The 18,018-nt window shown below is 38.7% G+C and overlaps 1 protein-coding gene across 2 annotated transcripts in view; it reads left to right on the top strand.

Annotated features, from left to right (window-relative positions):
* Window positions 1-810: 810 nt before the first annotated feature.
* LOC135227249 (lysine-specific demethylase 6A-like) overlaps window positions 811-18,018 on the top strand; it is a 214,575-nt gene continuing 197,367 nt past the window's right edge. For both annotated transcript variants that reach the window (XM_064278892.1, XM_064278893.1), the window contains exons 1-2: window positions 811-1,202; window positions 1,406-1,469. In XM_064278892.1, the coding sequence (XP_064134962.1) occupies window positions 1,051-1,202; window positions 1,406-1,469 (216 nt within the window). In that variant the 5' untranslated portion in view covers window positions 811-1,050. The remainder of the gene's footprint in view (window positions 1,203-1,405; window positions 1,470-18,018) is intronic.

Here is an 18,018-nt window from a genome sequence, read left to right as displayed (position 1 = left end):
AAATTTGGCACTAGTGTTGTAAACTTGAGTTCGGAGTTAGAGCTGTGGTTACGGACCAATCCGCCGAAGCCGAAGGTGACTCTTCGCTGTCAGAGTACACGGCCTAAGATAAAAGGACGTTTTTCCCCTTCTTTTTCGATTTAGTTGACAGAAGACGGCCGCCCACGCACGGCCTGCCTACATGGCGCCCGAGCCGGAGCGATCAGCCGCACTTCAAACGCGATCCCCCGGAAGGCCATTACTTCCAACACCGGCCTAACTTCCGAGTCTCCTTTTAAGGGTGGAGCTCCGGGGTGACGCGACCCTCAGAGCCGGAAGCCCCGTCTGGACTCCCCGGAGAGCTTCCGGGCAGAGACAGGCGGTCCATAGGGTCCTCTATTGGCTTGTGGTCTTGCTTGTCCTTACTGTACCCTGCTACTTAGGAAATCAACGCGGCTCCTGTGGTGACAAGGACCGGTCCCCCCTTCTGTGCCCAAGTGTATTTAAGTAAAACAGCCTAACAAGGTGTTTCCTTCCGGTTACTGCCCTTCCACTAACAGAGGTGTCCAGCAACCAACAACGGTCCGGTATAAAAGTTCTTCCGGTCCGTCGTACGCGTCAGCGACACCCGCAGCCTGCAAGTTAAGCGCAGCTGACGCCGACGTAAATCAACAAAGGTCACGTGGCTCAAGCTGGTCTTTTCGATTGGCCGTGCCTCAACGGGGGAGGGGAGGGTTATCAATGCTGCGGCGTGGGGCTCGCTCTTTGACACTATTATAACAACTTTGTGCCTGTGCTGTGTAAGTTTGTGGATCTAACAAATCTTCCCGTGTTTCCCCAGTCCCGCGCAATTCCACTCTTTTTTTGAGTCTCTCTCTTAGCCATCCCTTCCCACCCACGCAATGTGACCCCGTATCCGAACTCCGCAACTGTAGCAGCCGGTGCCCTCGCCTAAATCGCCTCTGCCAGAAAGTTGGCTTGCCATTTCCCCGCGACATTGCAGGCGTCCTTCTAAGCCACGAACTGGAAGGGAAGTGAGCGGACATTTGAGTTGTAAATTCGTTGCCTTCCATGAAATCGTGCGGAGTGTCGCTTGCTACTGCCGCCACTGCCTTCAGTGATGAGGAAAAGAAAATGGCGGCGGGAAAAACGAGCGGCGAGGACGAAGAGGGATCCCCCAGCTTGACAGCTGAAGAGAGGGAGGCGATCGGAGAACTGGACAGGTATGTGTTGCCGTCACTCGTCTAGTGGGCTCTGGCGGGGCCAGCGCCGTTCTGCATAGAGGGCCCAACACAGTTTAGCTTCTAGAGGTTGCGGGGCAGACTCTTGGGCTTTGCGTTCGGCGCCAGGTCATCCACATCTCGAGAATGGGACGAAATGGGGGATTTCCTGGAGCTTTAACGAGCTGCCTTTCTTCTCCCTTTAGCCGCCTCTTCGGGTTTGTGAGGCTCCATGAAGATGGCGCCAGGACGAAGATCTTACTAGGCAAGGTAAGTCAGCCGCGGGCCCAAGCGGGGACATGGCCTTGTCCAGCGTCCGTCTTGTCTTGAGCCCTGTAGTCCAGCCAGCACTCTTAGTGGTCACCAACAGTGACAGAGGGTCTTACAGAAAACTCTTTTTTGCTTTTGCTCCTCTTTACTCCCTTGCAGAGTCGTTATTTATTTTAGCTTCAGGAACACGCAGCGCTTTGGGGCCGGGAGAACAGCTTTTTAGTTAGGCAGAGAATCTCTTTGTTTCTATTTTAGTTTCAGAGGTTCCTGGTTATTTGCAGATATTTCAAAGATTCCGGCTTATTAGCTTCCCACGGTTTCTCCCCTCCCCCCAGTGGCTTCTTCCTGAAGTCTGGTGTTAACCACACGTTTTAAGCTTGTGTCTCTGCTTTTAGAAGGCATAAGCTGCCGGTATTTTACGGCAGTGGAAAGTTTGCTTTGGCTTTTGACCTGTATCCTAATTGGTACGTATTTTATCCGAGGTTAAGTGATTTGTTTACGTTTTTGGTCCAGCTACCACGGAAATATCGCTCCGAATATGATTTTGTGAATTTTTCTTCCGGAATCCTCATTTCCTATGTGCCTGAAAGAGGAGGCCGGCCACTTGGGGAGGGGGAGATTTCCAGTTTATTTATGTGAAAACTTCTTCGTATTATCGTTTAGGTAATGGCTGCTTTTGTGGGTCAAGATGGCGGCAGTGGGCGGAGAAACGAAGAGAGGACTCTCTGAAGGGAGGGAGCAGTTATAAACAGGGAAGTAAACAGTAGCAAAGAGGCCTTTCTGTCTGCTGTCTCTCACATGGGTGGTACTTAGTAAAAATTATCCATTATTATTTAAAAGTAGAACTCTTGTTGTATTCCCAAGTTAGGAGCAGCATTCGTAATTCTGGTATATGCTTATCAACCTGTAGAATATTTGGTTACCCATCTGGAAAGTATAGAATAAAGATCCATGAATTTGAGTGTCTGTATCAATTTGTATCTCCTGACCGAAATCTGGTTAACACTCCTGTTTTGTCGCTTGGTACCAAGAAACTAGGACTATGCAATAAATAGTACTTACATTAGATATTTTCTAGTTGAGGTCAGGAGTGCATCTGACAGTTTTGTTGCTGCAGTCGAGAAGGAAGTATTAGATAATTAAAGCACGACGTTTCCTCACACCAAAGTTTTTACTTGCCATTATGTTTTAATCTACAGTCTGATACTGGCTAGTTTCTTTTACCTGCTCTCTCATGTTTTTATTTGTTTGATAGTGAATGACCAGAAAACTGAAAAGAAGAAAAAGCACGAAATACGGTTTTTTTTTAAAGTAAATTCAGTCCATTTAATTGATGAAACAAATGAAGCTTTATTTTGTACGTGCTGTTTAAAATATTACTGTCAAAATAGTGACTGTGATACAACGCAAACAACAATTTACTATGTTTTATGTTAAAACAGTCGAGTATTATCAAAGGTTTCATGCCGATAGATGAAACAAAAGATTGAAGGGAATGCTGTTTTATTTTGGAGTGATTGTTCGAGATTTAGGGCCCTGGTTGAAGCAGTGGTTAAGCGTTTCGCTGCTATTCACACTGGGCAGTTTGAATCCACTAGCCGCTCCTTTGAAACCCTGTGGGGCAGTTTTACTCTGCTGTACAGTTGCTATGAATGTGAATCAACTGGAAGGCAACTTTTTTTTTTTTAATTGACAATTTAACGTGTGGTTGATGATGTTTTTTGTGTTGACGTCATTTGAAAAAGAATGGCCAAATCTATTGTGATTATGGTAATGAAAAAAGAAAAGTAATTTGATGTTTTGTGTGGATAACGTGAAAATGCTGGTTGAAGGCATTAAATTTCCAAATGCTGGCATTCAGAGAAATTTCCAGTGGATGGTGTTTAATATTAGATTTCAGTTAAAATAACTGTTAGGTGGTATTGGGTTTAAATTTTATGGTAAAGTTACCGTCTATTTGGTATGATAGACAACATCTTTAATCAAAAGGTTACATTCAGATTTTGGATCTGTTAAATTACATTCCTTGGGTTTTTTTTTTTTAAGTTTATTATGAAAAATTAAAAACATCTTTAAAAGTAGAGAAGATAGAATAGTGAAACCATGTACCCATCATTTGTCTAGCTTGAACAGTTTTCAACAGCTGGCCAGTCTAGTTTCAGCTCCGTCTGCCTTTGTTCCCCTTTTTGCCCCCAAACACAACACAAATCTCAGATAGCCCTTAGCATTCATGGCTACTTCAGATACATAGGCACTTTATAAAAACATAACTGTAAAAACGAAAAAAAACTACAATGCCATTATCATACGTAAAAACATCAGCGTCATTTGTTCATGAATCCTTGTGTTTTTGCCTGTAATCGGGTAGTGAATAAAACAGATGTTCAATGCAGTGTATCATGATAGTCTGAATATTTTGAAATTGTGGTAGGATTCTGCAATAGAGGTATAGCACATGGTTTTCTTAAAGAGCTGTATTTACGGTGTGTTTTTGTTATTTCTTGGCATGCTGATATGTATACATAGAACATTGCTGTCCTTGCAGAGTAAAACCAAGATTTAAAGTGATTTTTAAAAAAATAAACAGAAAATTTCTATCCGTAGGACATAATAGAATTTGTATATGCACATAGTAGTTTTCTTGAAATGTATCTAAAGTTCATGATTTATTTTTGGTACTTTCTGTTCTCCATCTCTTTCATTTTTAACATTAGCTGCTTTTTAGTCTTGGATACTTGAGTCTGTTTGGATAGTTTTTGAAATTTAAGGGAAAACCTATTCTTAAGAACTAGTAGCTAAAAAGTTTATTGCAGCAATTATTTTAAAACAGGGTTATGTACATAGCTAGATATCTGCTGTCAGGCTGAGTGTAACGCATACCAGATCTGTGTATTACAGAACCATATGTTTGGTCCTGTGTCATCCTCATGATGACTGGCAAGTTCAAATCCATTGTTGAGGCTGTAAGTGCCAATCCAAGTTACCCAGGGTTTTCTTCACCCTTACTGGCCATCTCTTTCAGCAGATTGCATTGATTAGGAATACTACTGTGTGTTCATGAGGAATATTTTTCTTTTAAGATTTTTGTCTTTATCGAGGGTTGATATCGAGTGTAATGCTAGCTTAATGAACTGAGAATTGTTTCTTCCTCATCTTTTTTCCAGAGTTTCTTTAGGAGTCATATACTTTTCTCCATAAATGTTTGATAGACTTCATCTGTAAAGCCTTTAGGACATGGGTTTTTGTTTGTGAGAAGGCTTTGATTACTAGTTTGATTTGCTGTATTTCTTTTAGAGTCAGCTTTGGCAAATGATGCCTTTTATAGCAATCTATCAAGTTCATTGGCATAAGTTATTAGTAAAATGCAAAACCAAGTCTGTTGTAGAGTTGATTCCAACTCATAAAGACGGAGTAAAAGTAGGGTTTCCAAGGAGTGGCTGATGACTTAGAACTGCTGACCTTTTGGTTAGCAGCCATAGCTAGCTGTACCTTGCTATAGCTTTTAAACCACGTAGTATTTTCTTACAGTTTTCTATAGAGCCTACTTGGAAATTTGGCTCTTGTCTCATTTTCCTTTTTCAGTCAGGCTGTAGGTTTATTAACTTTGTTAAACTGCTCAAAGAACCTACTTTTGGTTTTATTATTTTTTATTGTTGTTTTCTGTTTCTTTGATTTCTGTTCTGATCTTTATTGTTTACTTTTTTTCTTAGTTTCGATCTGATGCTTGATTTTAAGCTTTTTAAAAATAATTGAGGTTTATTTTATGGCTTAACGTAGGGTTTTCTGAAAAGTGTTTTTATTTTATTACCTTTTTAAAAACTAAAGTAAAATCCAACTAACATATGTAACCCTTTTTAAATGTACTGTTTTTTCCCCAATTAACTGACACTGGGCCTTTGTCAAATATCAGCTGCTCATATGTGGATGGATTCCTGTCTGGATTCTCAATTCTCTTCCATTGGTTTATGTATCTGCTGTTGTACCAGTACCAGCCTGTTTTGACTACTGCAGCAGTATAATAGGTTCTAAAATCAGGTAGAGTGAGACCCCCACTTTGTTGTTCTTTTTCAGTAATGCTTTACTTATCTGGGGCCTCTTTCCCTTTCACATGAAGTTGATGATTTGTTTCTGTATCTCATTAAAAATGGTCATTAGAATTTGCATCAAAATTGCATTGTATCTGTAGGTCCCTTTTGGTAGATTTTTTTTACAATGTAGAGTCTTCCTATCTGTGAGCAAGGTGTGTTTTTCCAATTATGTAGGTGTCTCTTGGTTTCTTGCAATAGTGTCTTGTAACTTTCTATGTATAGGTCTGTTACATCTCTGTAACATTTATTCCTAAGTATTTTATCTTCTTGGGGGCTACTGTAAATGGTATCGGTTTGGTGATTTTCTCCTTGATGTTCTTTTTGTTGGTGTAGAGGAATCCAACTGGTTTTTGTATGTTTGTTTATCTTGTATCCTAATACTCTGCTGAATTCTTCTATTAGTTTAAGTAGTTTTGAGGATTTGTTAGGGTTTTCTGGGAATAAGATCATGCTATCTGCAAATAGGGATCCTTTTACTTCTTTACCAATCTGGATGCCCTTTTTTTTTTTTTTTTTTTATGTCTAGCCTAATTGTTCTGGGTAGGACCTCCAGCACAATCTTGAATAAGAGCGGTTATAAAGGGCATCCATATCTGGCTCCCGATCTCAAGGGGAATGCTTTCAGGCTCTCTCCATTTAGGGTGATGTAGGCTGTTGGCTTGGTATAAATGTCCTTTACTATGTTCAGGAATTTTCCTTTTGTTTCTGTTTTGCTGAGAGCTTTTATCATGAAAGGGTGTTGAACTTTGTCAAATGCCTTTTCTGCATCAATTGAAAAAATCATATGATTCTTGTCTTTTATTTATGTGATGGATTACATTGATTGTTTTTCCAATGTGGAACTATACCTTCATACCTGGTATGAATAGCACTTGGTCATGGTGAATTTTTTTTGATATGTTGTTGAATTCTATTGGTTAGTAATAGTGTTTTTTTTTTTTTTTTTTTTTACTAGATACTAAGTTTGTATTGAGTTGCATTATATTCATTTTTGCATCATACTGTTCTTATGATGGAACCCTGGTGGCACAGTGGTTAAGAGCATGGCTGCTAACCAAAAGGTCCACAGTTGAAATTTACCAGCTGGGAACCTTTTGGGACAGTTTTACTCTCCTCTTGGATTGCTGTGAGTCAGAATCAACCTGATGACAGTAAGTTTTTTTTTTTTTTGTACTTTTTAATTATCAGAGATCTTTTAGAAGGGTTCTTTCTCCTCATTAATTGTTGCATAGTGTTTCATTTTAATGTGTGGCTTACCTAGATTCAGACTGATAAACTTTGAGGGTGTCATAGTACTTTGAATGGGCTCTTCTGTTACTATAAGTAAAGTAGAATATTTTTTCATACATCGAGGAGTCCTCTGTGTATTCTTTTCTGTGTATAATTTTGTTATATTTTTACTTCCGTTTTTCTGCATTAATTTTGAACTGGCTGCTGCTGCTTTTTTTGTATTTTATTGTGTTTTTGGTGAAGGTTTACACAGTAGCATAAGGTTCCTATTCAGCAATTTCTACACAGGTTATTTTGTGACATTGGGTATGTTCTTCACAGTGTGTAAGCATTGTCATTATTTCTGTTCTGTTTATTCCATTTCTGTTAACCCAGTTTCCTGTCTCCTTACCTTCTCCTTACCTCTCATCTTCTTTAAAAGTCGTTGACAATTTGGTCTTACATAGATGGTTTTTTAAAGGAGCACAGTACTCATAAGTGATAGGATTTTGTGAGCCAGTCTTTTATTTAGGTAAATGATAACTGATTTAGGCCGGGTTCTCTGTAGATGTGAAACCACTAGAGTGTATAAATATATATAGAGAGAGATTTATATCAAGGAAGTGGCTCACGCAGTTGTGGAGGCTGGAATGTCCCAAGTCTGTGGATCAGGAGAGAGGCTTCTCCTGATTCACATAGCTGCAGGGGCTGGTGAACACAAGATTGACAGGTCACACAGCAGGGATCTTTCTCACAGGTTGCGAAGACTGACAGTCCTGAGATTGGCAGGCAAGACCACAGGTAGACTGCTAGCTCGAGTCCCAAGAACTGGAGGTCAGATGAACAGGAGCAAATGGCAGGATCCACGTAGGCAGAAGCCAGAATGTTGCCTTATGTGTGGATGCTGGCTATAGGTCCAGGGAAACTCCCTTTCAACTGATTGGCTACTTATAACATCGCATTAGGGAGGGTGACCACATAGCAGAACTCAACAGGGCAGTGATCACAACATTATATGACTGCCAGAACACTGAGAATTATGGCCCAGCTGAGCTGACATACAATTTTAACCATCACAGTGACCTCAGGGGTTTATTTTGGCTCAAGGTTTAAAAGAGTATCACAGGGAATGTCAAGGAGTTCCTCAGTCTCAGGCAGTCCACTAACTTTGGGTTTGAGGTTATGGTCCACATTTTTCTCCCATTAATCAGGATTTATCTATTGTGGACCTAATCAGAAAGATTAGTAGTTGTAGCCAGGCGGCATCTAGATCTTCTGGTCTCATGGTAGGTGTGGCCATGATCTGTGTAGTCTGTTAGTGTTGTAGACTAGTTTCTTCTTTGAGTCTTTGGTTTCTTTTTTTCTCCTTTTTCTGGACAGTTGGAGAGCAATTGTATCTTAGATAGTGGCTAACAAGACCCTAGATGCTACTTAACCAAACTAGGATGTAGGCCATAAATGTTACGAAGTATATAATGCCAGTTGACCAGGTTGTCTCATGAGACTAAGGTCCTAACCCAGAAAACCAATCCTGTGAGGTGTTTGGTTTGGCATAAGAAGTATTTGTAACTGTCCATCTGTGTGTTTTATTATCATATATCGATATAATGCACGCACACACGTGCATACATATACATATGCATACATGTAACCCGTGTACACATACTCATAATCACATATACATACCTATGCACATATATGTCTGCATACATATATGAAGATGTATACTCGCACATATTTTTTTTTTTTTGCCTGTTGCAAAATTATGTAGGCCATAGCAGTTACCAAAAGGCCCTATTTTCTGGTGTCCATCTTAGTGACATGGTTTGCCTTATTCAAGCTATGCACATGTCACCTTAGTTTGGCGTTGCCTTTCCTGTCACCAGAAGTAAGTGTCTACTGTTCAGAGACGCTCTTCCATCCCTGGCAACCACTAAATTTGTGTATATTTATTTAAAAAAATTTTTTTATTTTTTTGTTCTCGAGAATATAGCATGAAAACATACACCTATATAACAGCTTCTACATATACAATTAAGTAACATTGATTACGTTCTTCAAGTTGTGCAACCACTTTCACCCTTCTTTTCTGAGTTCTTATTTATTCTTGACTTTCCTATATTAGGGAAAGAATATGCATTTATTTTAGGCTTTGGTTTACTTGTCGGGAATATGGACAAGTAGTTATGTGTTGGAAGTCCTTGGATGGCACAGTTAAGTGCTTGACTACTAGCTGAAAGGTTGGTACGTTTAAACCGACCTAAATGCTCCTTAGAAGATAGGCCTGGTGATCTGCCTCTGAAAGAAAACCTTATAGAGCTCTGCACCCATGAGTTCACTATCATTTGGAATCTAAGGATGGCAGCTAATAACCACAGTAACTTTTACGTCTGAGTGCCTGTAAATAGCATCCTAGAGCCCTGGAAAGAACTAGATGTTAGAAGTAGCCCATATGTGATATGTTACCACAAGAGTGATAAAAAGAAACTCTTAAAGAAACGTCATCATTTTAAAAAAGTTTATGTCAGGAAGTGCTTTTTAGTTTTATATCCAATATACCAGAAGTATTTGTTACACTCCTGTTAGCAAATAAAGCATCACAGTGGTGATTCTGGAGGGGAACTAGGGTACGAGGGACAATAAGGCAGAATAGCTGTGAAAAAGTGAAGTCTGTCTGATACTATTCCTCCCTCGTCGATTCTGAGAACCTCCTTTTTTTCTGGAATGAGAAGGGATTAATGTAGTCTTTGAGATATGTGAAATTGTAATCATGGCAAGAAGAATGATTCTGTGAACACGCAGGGAAAAAAAAAACCGTACTGGTTGGAAAAAGGAAGACATTCCCAGAAGGTTGTATGGGACAGTATATCGTGCTAAGTATGTCTCTTATTCCTGCAAAATTGAAAAAAGTAAAACAGTAGAAGATACCAGCAAAAGAAAAAAATAGTTTTTTGAAAAGACCAAAAATTTTAATGAGAGAGGATGTAGAATACCATTTATAAGAATGAAACATTATCAGTATGGGCCCACGGTTTTTTCTCCCTACAGATATTTAATGGGCAAAGGAATATTATGTATAAACTTGTACACATAAATTTGAAAACTTAGGTGAAAGGAACAAATTCTTGGAAAGCTACCAAGTTTTAAAATATACCACATATGAAATAGATAATATTTCCAGTCTGAGTACTGTTCAAGTGACTTCATGGTTAAAACCTAAAAAAAACGGAAAAACCAAAATAACCTCCAGGTCCAGGTGGTTCTATTGGTGAATTCTATTAAACATTTAAAAAAGAATTGACACCAAATCTACATAATCTGTTGTAGAAAATAAACTAAGAAGTGAATATTTCCTCAACTTACTTTCTGAGGCACTATCTTGATAAAGAGCTTCAAACTGATTTGTTCTGGTTCATACCCTGCTGAGACTGCTTTTCTGACAGGTTCCCAGGAAGTTACACATAAGAATCACTTGAGTATCTTGTTAAAATATAGATTCTGATTCAGTATGTCTGGAGTGGAAATACAGAATCACAGCAGAGAACGTGTTACAAATGCACATTCTCAGTTTTACTCTGTTCTGTAGGGTCGCTACGAATTGGGAATGCATTCGATGCCAGTGGGTTTGGTTTTGATGGCGCATTGGTTAAGAGCTCATCTGTAAACCAAAAAGCTGAAAGTTCGTATCCACCAGCTGCTCCTTGGAAACTGTATAGGACAGTTTTAGTCTGTCCTGTAGGGTAACTGTGAATCAGAACGGACTTGATAGCAATGATTTTTTTGTTTGTTTTTTATCCTAGGAGTACAAGGATGTTAAATATTTAAAAATGACCGACTATATTAAGAAGCTAACGATAGAAAATCACTTAGATCTTGTCAGCTGATGGAGGAAAGCCATTTGACAGAATTTTAACACCCATTCACATTAAAAACTCGCAGAAAACTAGAAATAGAGGGGTGTTATCTCAGCCTGAAAAAGAACATATTTGAAAAAACCACAGTTAACATCATACTGAATAGTGCAAGACTGTATGTTTTTCTGTGAAGATTGGAAACAGGGCAAGGATGCCTGCTCTCACCACTTCTACTCAATATAGTATTGGATATCCTAGCCCCCACAGAGGCAAGGCAAGGAAACAGAAGCATCTAGACTCCATATTCACTGATGATGGTATGATGTAAACAGAAAATACCTAGGGTTCTAGAAAACCTTCTAGAACTAAAATTTGAGTTCAGGAAGATCAACACATGAAAGCCAGTTTTACTTCTGTGAACTACCAGTGTACATGTGGGAACTGAAATTAACAATACCGTTTATAATCATCTGAACAAAAATGGAAGTTCTAGATTCAGATTTAATTAAACACATCAGAGCGTTTATGCTGAAAGGTAAAAAACTGAGAAAGAAATAAAAAGCAGATACATACATGGAGAGACATGCTGCTGTTAAAAAAAATTCAAAACTCAAAGAAATTGAAGCATAAGGTTTATTCCAAGCATTTGTTCTATTTGGTTGCAGGAAGATCCATTCCTGTCTAAAAACAAGTGGCTGAAAGTAGGCTAGTTACAGTTGTTAAAAAATAAACCTTTTACTTAACTGAAAAGAATATTTGATTTTTTTTTTTAAGTAGTTGAATAAACAGTTTGCAAATTGGAGGAGTGGTGTTTTCCTACATGAAGGAAATAAACACTCCTGAGGATTGGGTATTTCTCACAAACTCAAATCTTTTTGGTTAATGAATACAGTTTTCCATGATAACCAAATTCTTAATGGTTACTGAGTTAACATTAAAAGGTAGCCCCTGAAAATTTGGCCCTTTACCAATTTGTAACTATGAGACCTCTTGAAATTAAAATCGAGGAAGCTCATATCTTTTTTGTTAAATCACGAGATAATGGCATTGTTATTGACTGCCCTTTTAAAGTTGGGAAAGATAAATTTAAAATGCTGCAGAACAGTTCTTGTGAAGGACACAAATGAATACTTTTGCGTTTGGAGTCAGGCCCTTTTCATGGTTAATTTTGGTTTAATGGGTAAGACAGCTCCCTAAAAATTGAAGTAAAAAAATTTTTTTCACATTGTGTTCAAAAACTGGAAGTCTCAGTATAATAAAGGTATGTTTTCCCTGAATTAACTGGTTTAATGCACAGTGCTTAAACCATGGACAACCTTATAAAATTTGTGTGGAATGGTAGCAGAACTCGAATACCTATAATGGTTTTTGAAAAAAAGATGGGTATAGTAAACAATACAGAGTTATATTGACAGAATGATAGGCATTTATATTGGTTAAACAAAAGAGAACACAGAAACAGAACTATATAAGTAAAATCAACCAGTTTTTTTTATAAAGGTGCAGAATGAAATGAAACAAACAGAAACCCCATCCATTTAATTGAGAAAAGCTAAATCTTTTCAACAAATGGTTCATATCTCCAGGTAAAAATATGAACCTGAGTCTAATCTCACACTTCATGTGAACACAGATCCTGTATTTAAATGTAAAATGTAAAACTATGAGACTTTTATAAGAAAACAGAGGAGAAAGTCTTTGGGACCTATGTATGTGCGAAGAGTTCTTAAATGTGACAGTGAAAGCACAATTCATAAATGAAAGTCCTAAGTTAGTTGGAGTTTTTGAAAAATAAAAATTTTTGACATGCAAGGAAAGGATGAAAAGCAAGATACACAGTGGAAGAGACTATTTGCAAATCACATACCTGACAGAGTACTTAATATCTGCAATATATAACAAACTAAAAACTTAGCAACAATAAGCAGTCTAGTTAAAAATTGGGCAAATATAGGACTACGCATTTCTCTAGATGAAACAGATGGCAGATGGGTGTATGAAATGGGGTTCAACATAAGTTGTTGTTAAATGTGTATTAAAATCAAGATGTGCTGTTACATCTGGTTGCCATGAGTCAAAATCAACTCAGTGGGAACTGGTTTTTTTTTTTTTTTTTTTAAATTAGAACAGCTCAATGAAAAATAGTGACAACACCAAATACTGGTGAAGATGTGGAGCAATTGAATCTTTCATAGTTTGCCGTTGGGTGTATGTGTGGTACAGACAGCTGTCCAGTCAGCTCTCGACTCGCGACTACCCCGCATGTTATAGAGTGGAACTGGTTCATAGGGTATTTCGGCTGTAATCTTTATAGAAGCATGTTGCTGGGCCTTTTCTTCTGCAGAGACTCAAGGTGGGTTCATAGTGCTAGTAAGTTCACTTACTAGCCAATCACAGACTGCTTATATCACCCAGCCTCCTTAGTATCTTATAAAAAATATGTATATATTTAATTATTTAAAGTACAGTTGCAGTCTTGGGCATTTATCCTGGAGAAATGGAAACTTATTTCTACCCAGAACTCTGTGTGCTGATGTTTATGGTAGCTTTATTTATAGTAGTTAAAAATTAAAAATAGGTTAAATAGCCTTACATAGGTGAATTACTGGACAGATGGTATGTTCATACAGTGTACTGTCTATTAGGTGCCTTTAAATCAGCTGTGTCTCATTGTGATCTTGTGAATAACAGAATGAATACTGCCTAATTCTTGAGTTGTTTTTTATTGTTGGTGGTATATGTGAGTCCACTGTTACAGGCATTTTGTCATTCTGTCTCATTCAGATTTTCTCATGTTGTTTCTGATCCTCTACCAAACACATTGCCCTCTTCCGGAGCAACTTTAAGAGATTCTTCTAACATCCATTTTGGCCGTTTCTTTCTTTCCTATCTTTTTAATGACCTCTTCCTTTGTTCACATGTGATGTCCTTGGTATCATGCCACAGCTCATCTAGTCTTAGGTCATTAGTGTTCAGTATTTCAAATCTATTCTAATCGTCTCTAAATTCAGATGGTATATACTCAACAAATTATTTTGGCTCTCGTGGACTTGTTCTGTTTTTCCCTAGCTTCAGCTTGAACGTGCGCAGGAGCAGCAGACGGTCTATGCTGCAGTTAGGCCCTAGCCTTGTTTTGACTTACAATGTTGAGCTTTTCCATCGTTTCTTTCCACAGATATAGTCATCATTTATGTTGGTGAAAAAGGCTATTTGCAATAAGTCATTGGTCTTGCAAAATCTTACCATGCGCTCTCCAGCATCATTTCTATCATCGAGGCCGTATTTTACAATTACTGCTCATTTTTTTTTAGTTTCTTGCATTCCAGTCCTCAGTAATGATAATGCATCCTGATTGCATGTATGATCAATTTCAGACTGCAGAAGTTTGTAAAAAATCTTCAGTTGCTTCATCTTTGAAATTAGTGGTTTGTGCATAAACTTGAATAATAGTTGTGATAACTGGTCTTCCTTGTAGGCATATGGATATTACCCTGTCAGCGACAGCGTTGTACTTGAGGATATATCTTGAAGTGTTCTCCTGGAGGATGAATGCAGTGCCATTCCTTTTCAAGTCGTCATTCCTGGCATAGTAGACCGTATGATTTTCTGATTAAAAATGGCCAATACCAGTCCATTTCAGCTCATTAATACCTAGGATATTGATTTTTATGTATTCTGTTTCATTTTTGATGATTTCTGATTTTCCTAGATTGATTCTTGGTACATTGCTTGTGAAGAACAACTAGTAATGAACAATATTTTGGGAACTGGCACTCTGGTGGCACAGTGGTTAAGTGCTTGGCTCCTAACCAAAAGGCTGCACTTTGAACCCACCAGGTGCTCTGGGGGAGCAATATGTGGCAATATGCTTCCATAAATATTACAGCCTTGGAAACCTTATGGAGCAGTTCTACTCTGTCCTGTAGGGTTGCTGTGAGTTGGAATTGACTCAGTGGCAGTGGGTTTGGTTTGGTTTTTGGTTAATATGGGAGAGCTTGTGGTTTGAAATGAAAATACAGAAGAGAAAGTTGTGAATTTATGGTTAATTAAATACCTAATTTCTTGTTGTTAGGTGCTGTTGAATCATTTCCAGCTCATGGTGACTCCACATGTAACCGAATGAAACACTGCCCAGGCTTGCGCCATCCTCACAGTTGTTACGCTGGTGCCTGATATTGTAGCCACTGTATCAATACATTGTGTTGAAGGTCTTCTTTTGCATTGATCTTCTACTTTTCCAAGTTCAATGTCCTCCTTCAGGGACTGGTCCCTCCTAATGACACACCCAAAGTATGTGAGAGTCTTGCTGTGCTTGTTTTTATGGAGCCTTCTGGCTGTTCTTCCAAGACGAATTTTTTCTTCTGGGACTGCATGGTATATTCAGTATTCTTCACCAGTGCCATAATTCAAAGGCGTCAGTTCTTCTTTGGTTTTCTTTAGTTGCTGTCCAGCTTTCACATGCGTATGAGGTGACTGAAAACGCCATGGCTTGGGTCACCACACCTTACTCCTTGTAATTGACATCTTTGCTTTTTAACACTTTAAAGAAGGCTTTTGCAGCAGATCTGCCCAATGCAGTACTTAGGTTGATTACCTCAGGGCTGCTTTCATGGGCATTGATTGATCCAAGTAAAATGAAATCTTTGACAATTTCAGTCATTTTTCCATTTGTCATGATGTGGCTTATTTGTCCAGTAGGGAAGACTTTTGTTTTCCTTATGTTGAGGTGTAATCCATACGGAAGGCTGTAGCCTCTGATCTTACTCGGTAAGTGCTTCAAGTCCTCTTTGCTTTCAGGAAGCAAGACTGTGTCATCTGCATATCGCATTTGTTAGCAAGTCTTCCTCCAATTCTGATGCTGCGTTCTTGTTCATATAGTTCAGGTTCTCTGATTTTTTTGCTTGGCATACATAATTACAGGTAGAATTTATCTAGATCATGTTACCTTGTCTGAAAGTGTTAGAAATGGATAGATAGAAGGATTTTCTTAAGGAAATAAATTTAAAGTGAATAGTTGAATTTGCAACATCGTGGAATGGTAAGAAGTTGGGATTTGAAGTTAGGATTAATTTTGATCATGTTTCTGCCACTGTCAGGCTGTACTGCTATAAAAAATACTCTCAAGTGTAATGACTCAAAAGGATTTTGTTCTTACACACCACTCTAGGGTGGAAGTTACAGGTTTGTCTCTGACATCTTTTATTTATTTTTTATTGTGCTTTAGATGAAGGTTTACAGAGCAAATTAATTTCTCATCAATTAATAAACATTGTTTTGTGACATTGGCTGCAAATCCTGCAGTGTGTCAGTGTTCGTCCCGTCTCGACTCCTCTCTACCCCTGCCTTCTGATCCTTGCCCTTTAGTTGGTATGCCCATTTAGTCCTGTTTTATGGGCCTGCCTCAGCCTTGCCTGAAGTGTGAACCTTGGAGCGACTTCAGTACGGAGTTAAAAATATGTTCGGGGCCGTATACTCCCGTCTCTCAGACCACTAAGTCTGGTCTTTTTTGTGAGTTAGAATTTTGTTCTACATTTTTCTCAGGCTTTGTCTGGGACCCTTTTTTGTGATCCCTGTCAGAGCAGTCGATAATGGTAGCCAGGCACAATCTAGTTGTGCTTGACTCAGTCTAGTGGAGACTGGTAGCAAATCTTTGCTTTGTGTCTTTGGTTTTCTTCATTCTCCTTTGCCTCAAACGGGGATGGAGTATCTTAGATGGCCACTCATGCTATGCATGAAAGTAGAATGTAGAATATTTTCTTTATAAACTATGTTATGCCAGCTGATCTAGATGGCCCCTGAGGCCATGGTCTCCAGCCCTCAGCCCTAGTACTTGATCCCTCAGGTAGCTTAGATATGTCTGTGAGACTTGGATGACCTTTTCTTGGTAAAGTTGTGCTGGCTTCCCAGTATTGCTTACTGTCTTACCCTTAAACACAGTTACTGCTTATTTCTTTAGTGTTTTTTCTTCCCCACCGTTCCTGTCCTTCTTAACCATCAAAGATTGTTTCTTTGTGTGTATAAACCTTTTCATGAGTTTTTATTGTATTGGTGTCATACAGTGATTGTCCTTTTTTGGTTGACTCATTTCATTCAATATAATGCCCTCCAGATTGATCCATGTTGTGAGAGGCTCTACAGTTTAATCATTGTTCTTAATTGTTGAATAGTAGTCCATTGTGTGGATGTACCATAGTTTGTTTATCCATTCATCTGTTGACAGGCACTTAGGTTGTTTCCATCTTTTTTGCTGTTGTGAGTAATGCAACAGTGAATATGAGTGTGCGTATGTCTGTTTATATGATGGGTCTTACTTCTCTAGGATATAGTCATAGGAGTGAGATTGATGGGTTGTATGGTATTTCTATTTCTTGCTTTTTAAGGAAGTGCCATATTGTTTTCCAAAGTGGTTTTTCTATTTTGCATTCCCACCAGCAGTGTATGAGAGTTATAATCTCCCTGCAGCCTTTCCAACATCTGTTATTGTCTGTTTTTTTGATTCGTGCCATTAAAGTCAGGTTGGGATGGCATCTCATTGTAGTTTTGATTTACATTTCTCTAATGGCTAGTGATCGGGAGCATTTGCTCATTTGTTAGCTGCCTGAATGTCTTCTTTGGTGGATTGTCTGTTCGCATCCTTTGGCCATTTAATTGGATTATTTGTCGTTTTGTTGTAGAGGTATTGGATTTTCTTACAGATTTTAGAAATGAGACCTTTGCTGGATTTTTCTTAGTCCCGATTTTTTTCCCAATCTGTTAGATCTGTTTTTATTCTTTTGGGTGAAGTCTGTGATGAGCATGTTACTTCAGTTTTGAGAGTCAGAACCACCTGCTGGAGATAGCCAATTCCTCAGACGGGTGAGGTGAGTAGCAAGAGCTTCAATGTGTATCGATACACAGGAGACAGAGGGAAATGATCCTCCAAAGCCTGACTCCCCAAATTGGAGATAGGGTGAAAGATTTATAGGGCAAAATCACAGGTTTCAGGAACTTGTGGAATGCCATTCTCTCCTGGGTGGTTCCGGTGATCATGGTCCCAAGGTATCATCTCATCTGTCCAGGGGGTGACTGTTCTCCTGGGATGATTTCTGTGGTCATAAGATTTTCTTAGATCGTATAATTTTTTTTACTGTATGAAAAGGACATTAGTCATTAGTAAAAATTCATTAGGGAAAAAGGACCTGAGCAGTAAAGAATAAGTTTAGAAGAGAGAAAAATGGTATAGGTCCTGTTCATATCATGGCCAAGCATCCTGTTCCGAGCATACGTGTTTAATTTTTGTAAGACTCCAGCTATCTAGCTTACCTTCTGGTGTTTTTGTATTGTTAGTTAAGGTTTATATCCTGTTAATGCTATCTGTCTGTAGGGCCTCTAGTGTTGACCCCATTTTTTTCTTCTGTA

Source organism: Loxodonta africana, chromosome Y (genome assembly GCF_030014295.1).
Source record: "Loxodonta africana isolate mLoxAfr1 chromosome Y, mLoxAfr1.hap2, whole genome shotgun sequence".
NCBI classification, from domain to species: Eukaryota; Metazoa; Chordata; class Mammalia; order Proboscidea; family Elephantidae; genus Loxodonta; species Loxodonta africana.
The sequence above is the reverse complement of the archived record's forward strand: the minus strand, read 5'-3'. Positions and strand labels throughout refer to the sequence as shown.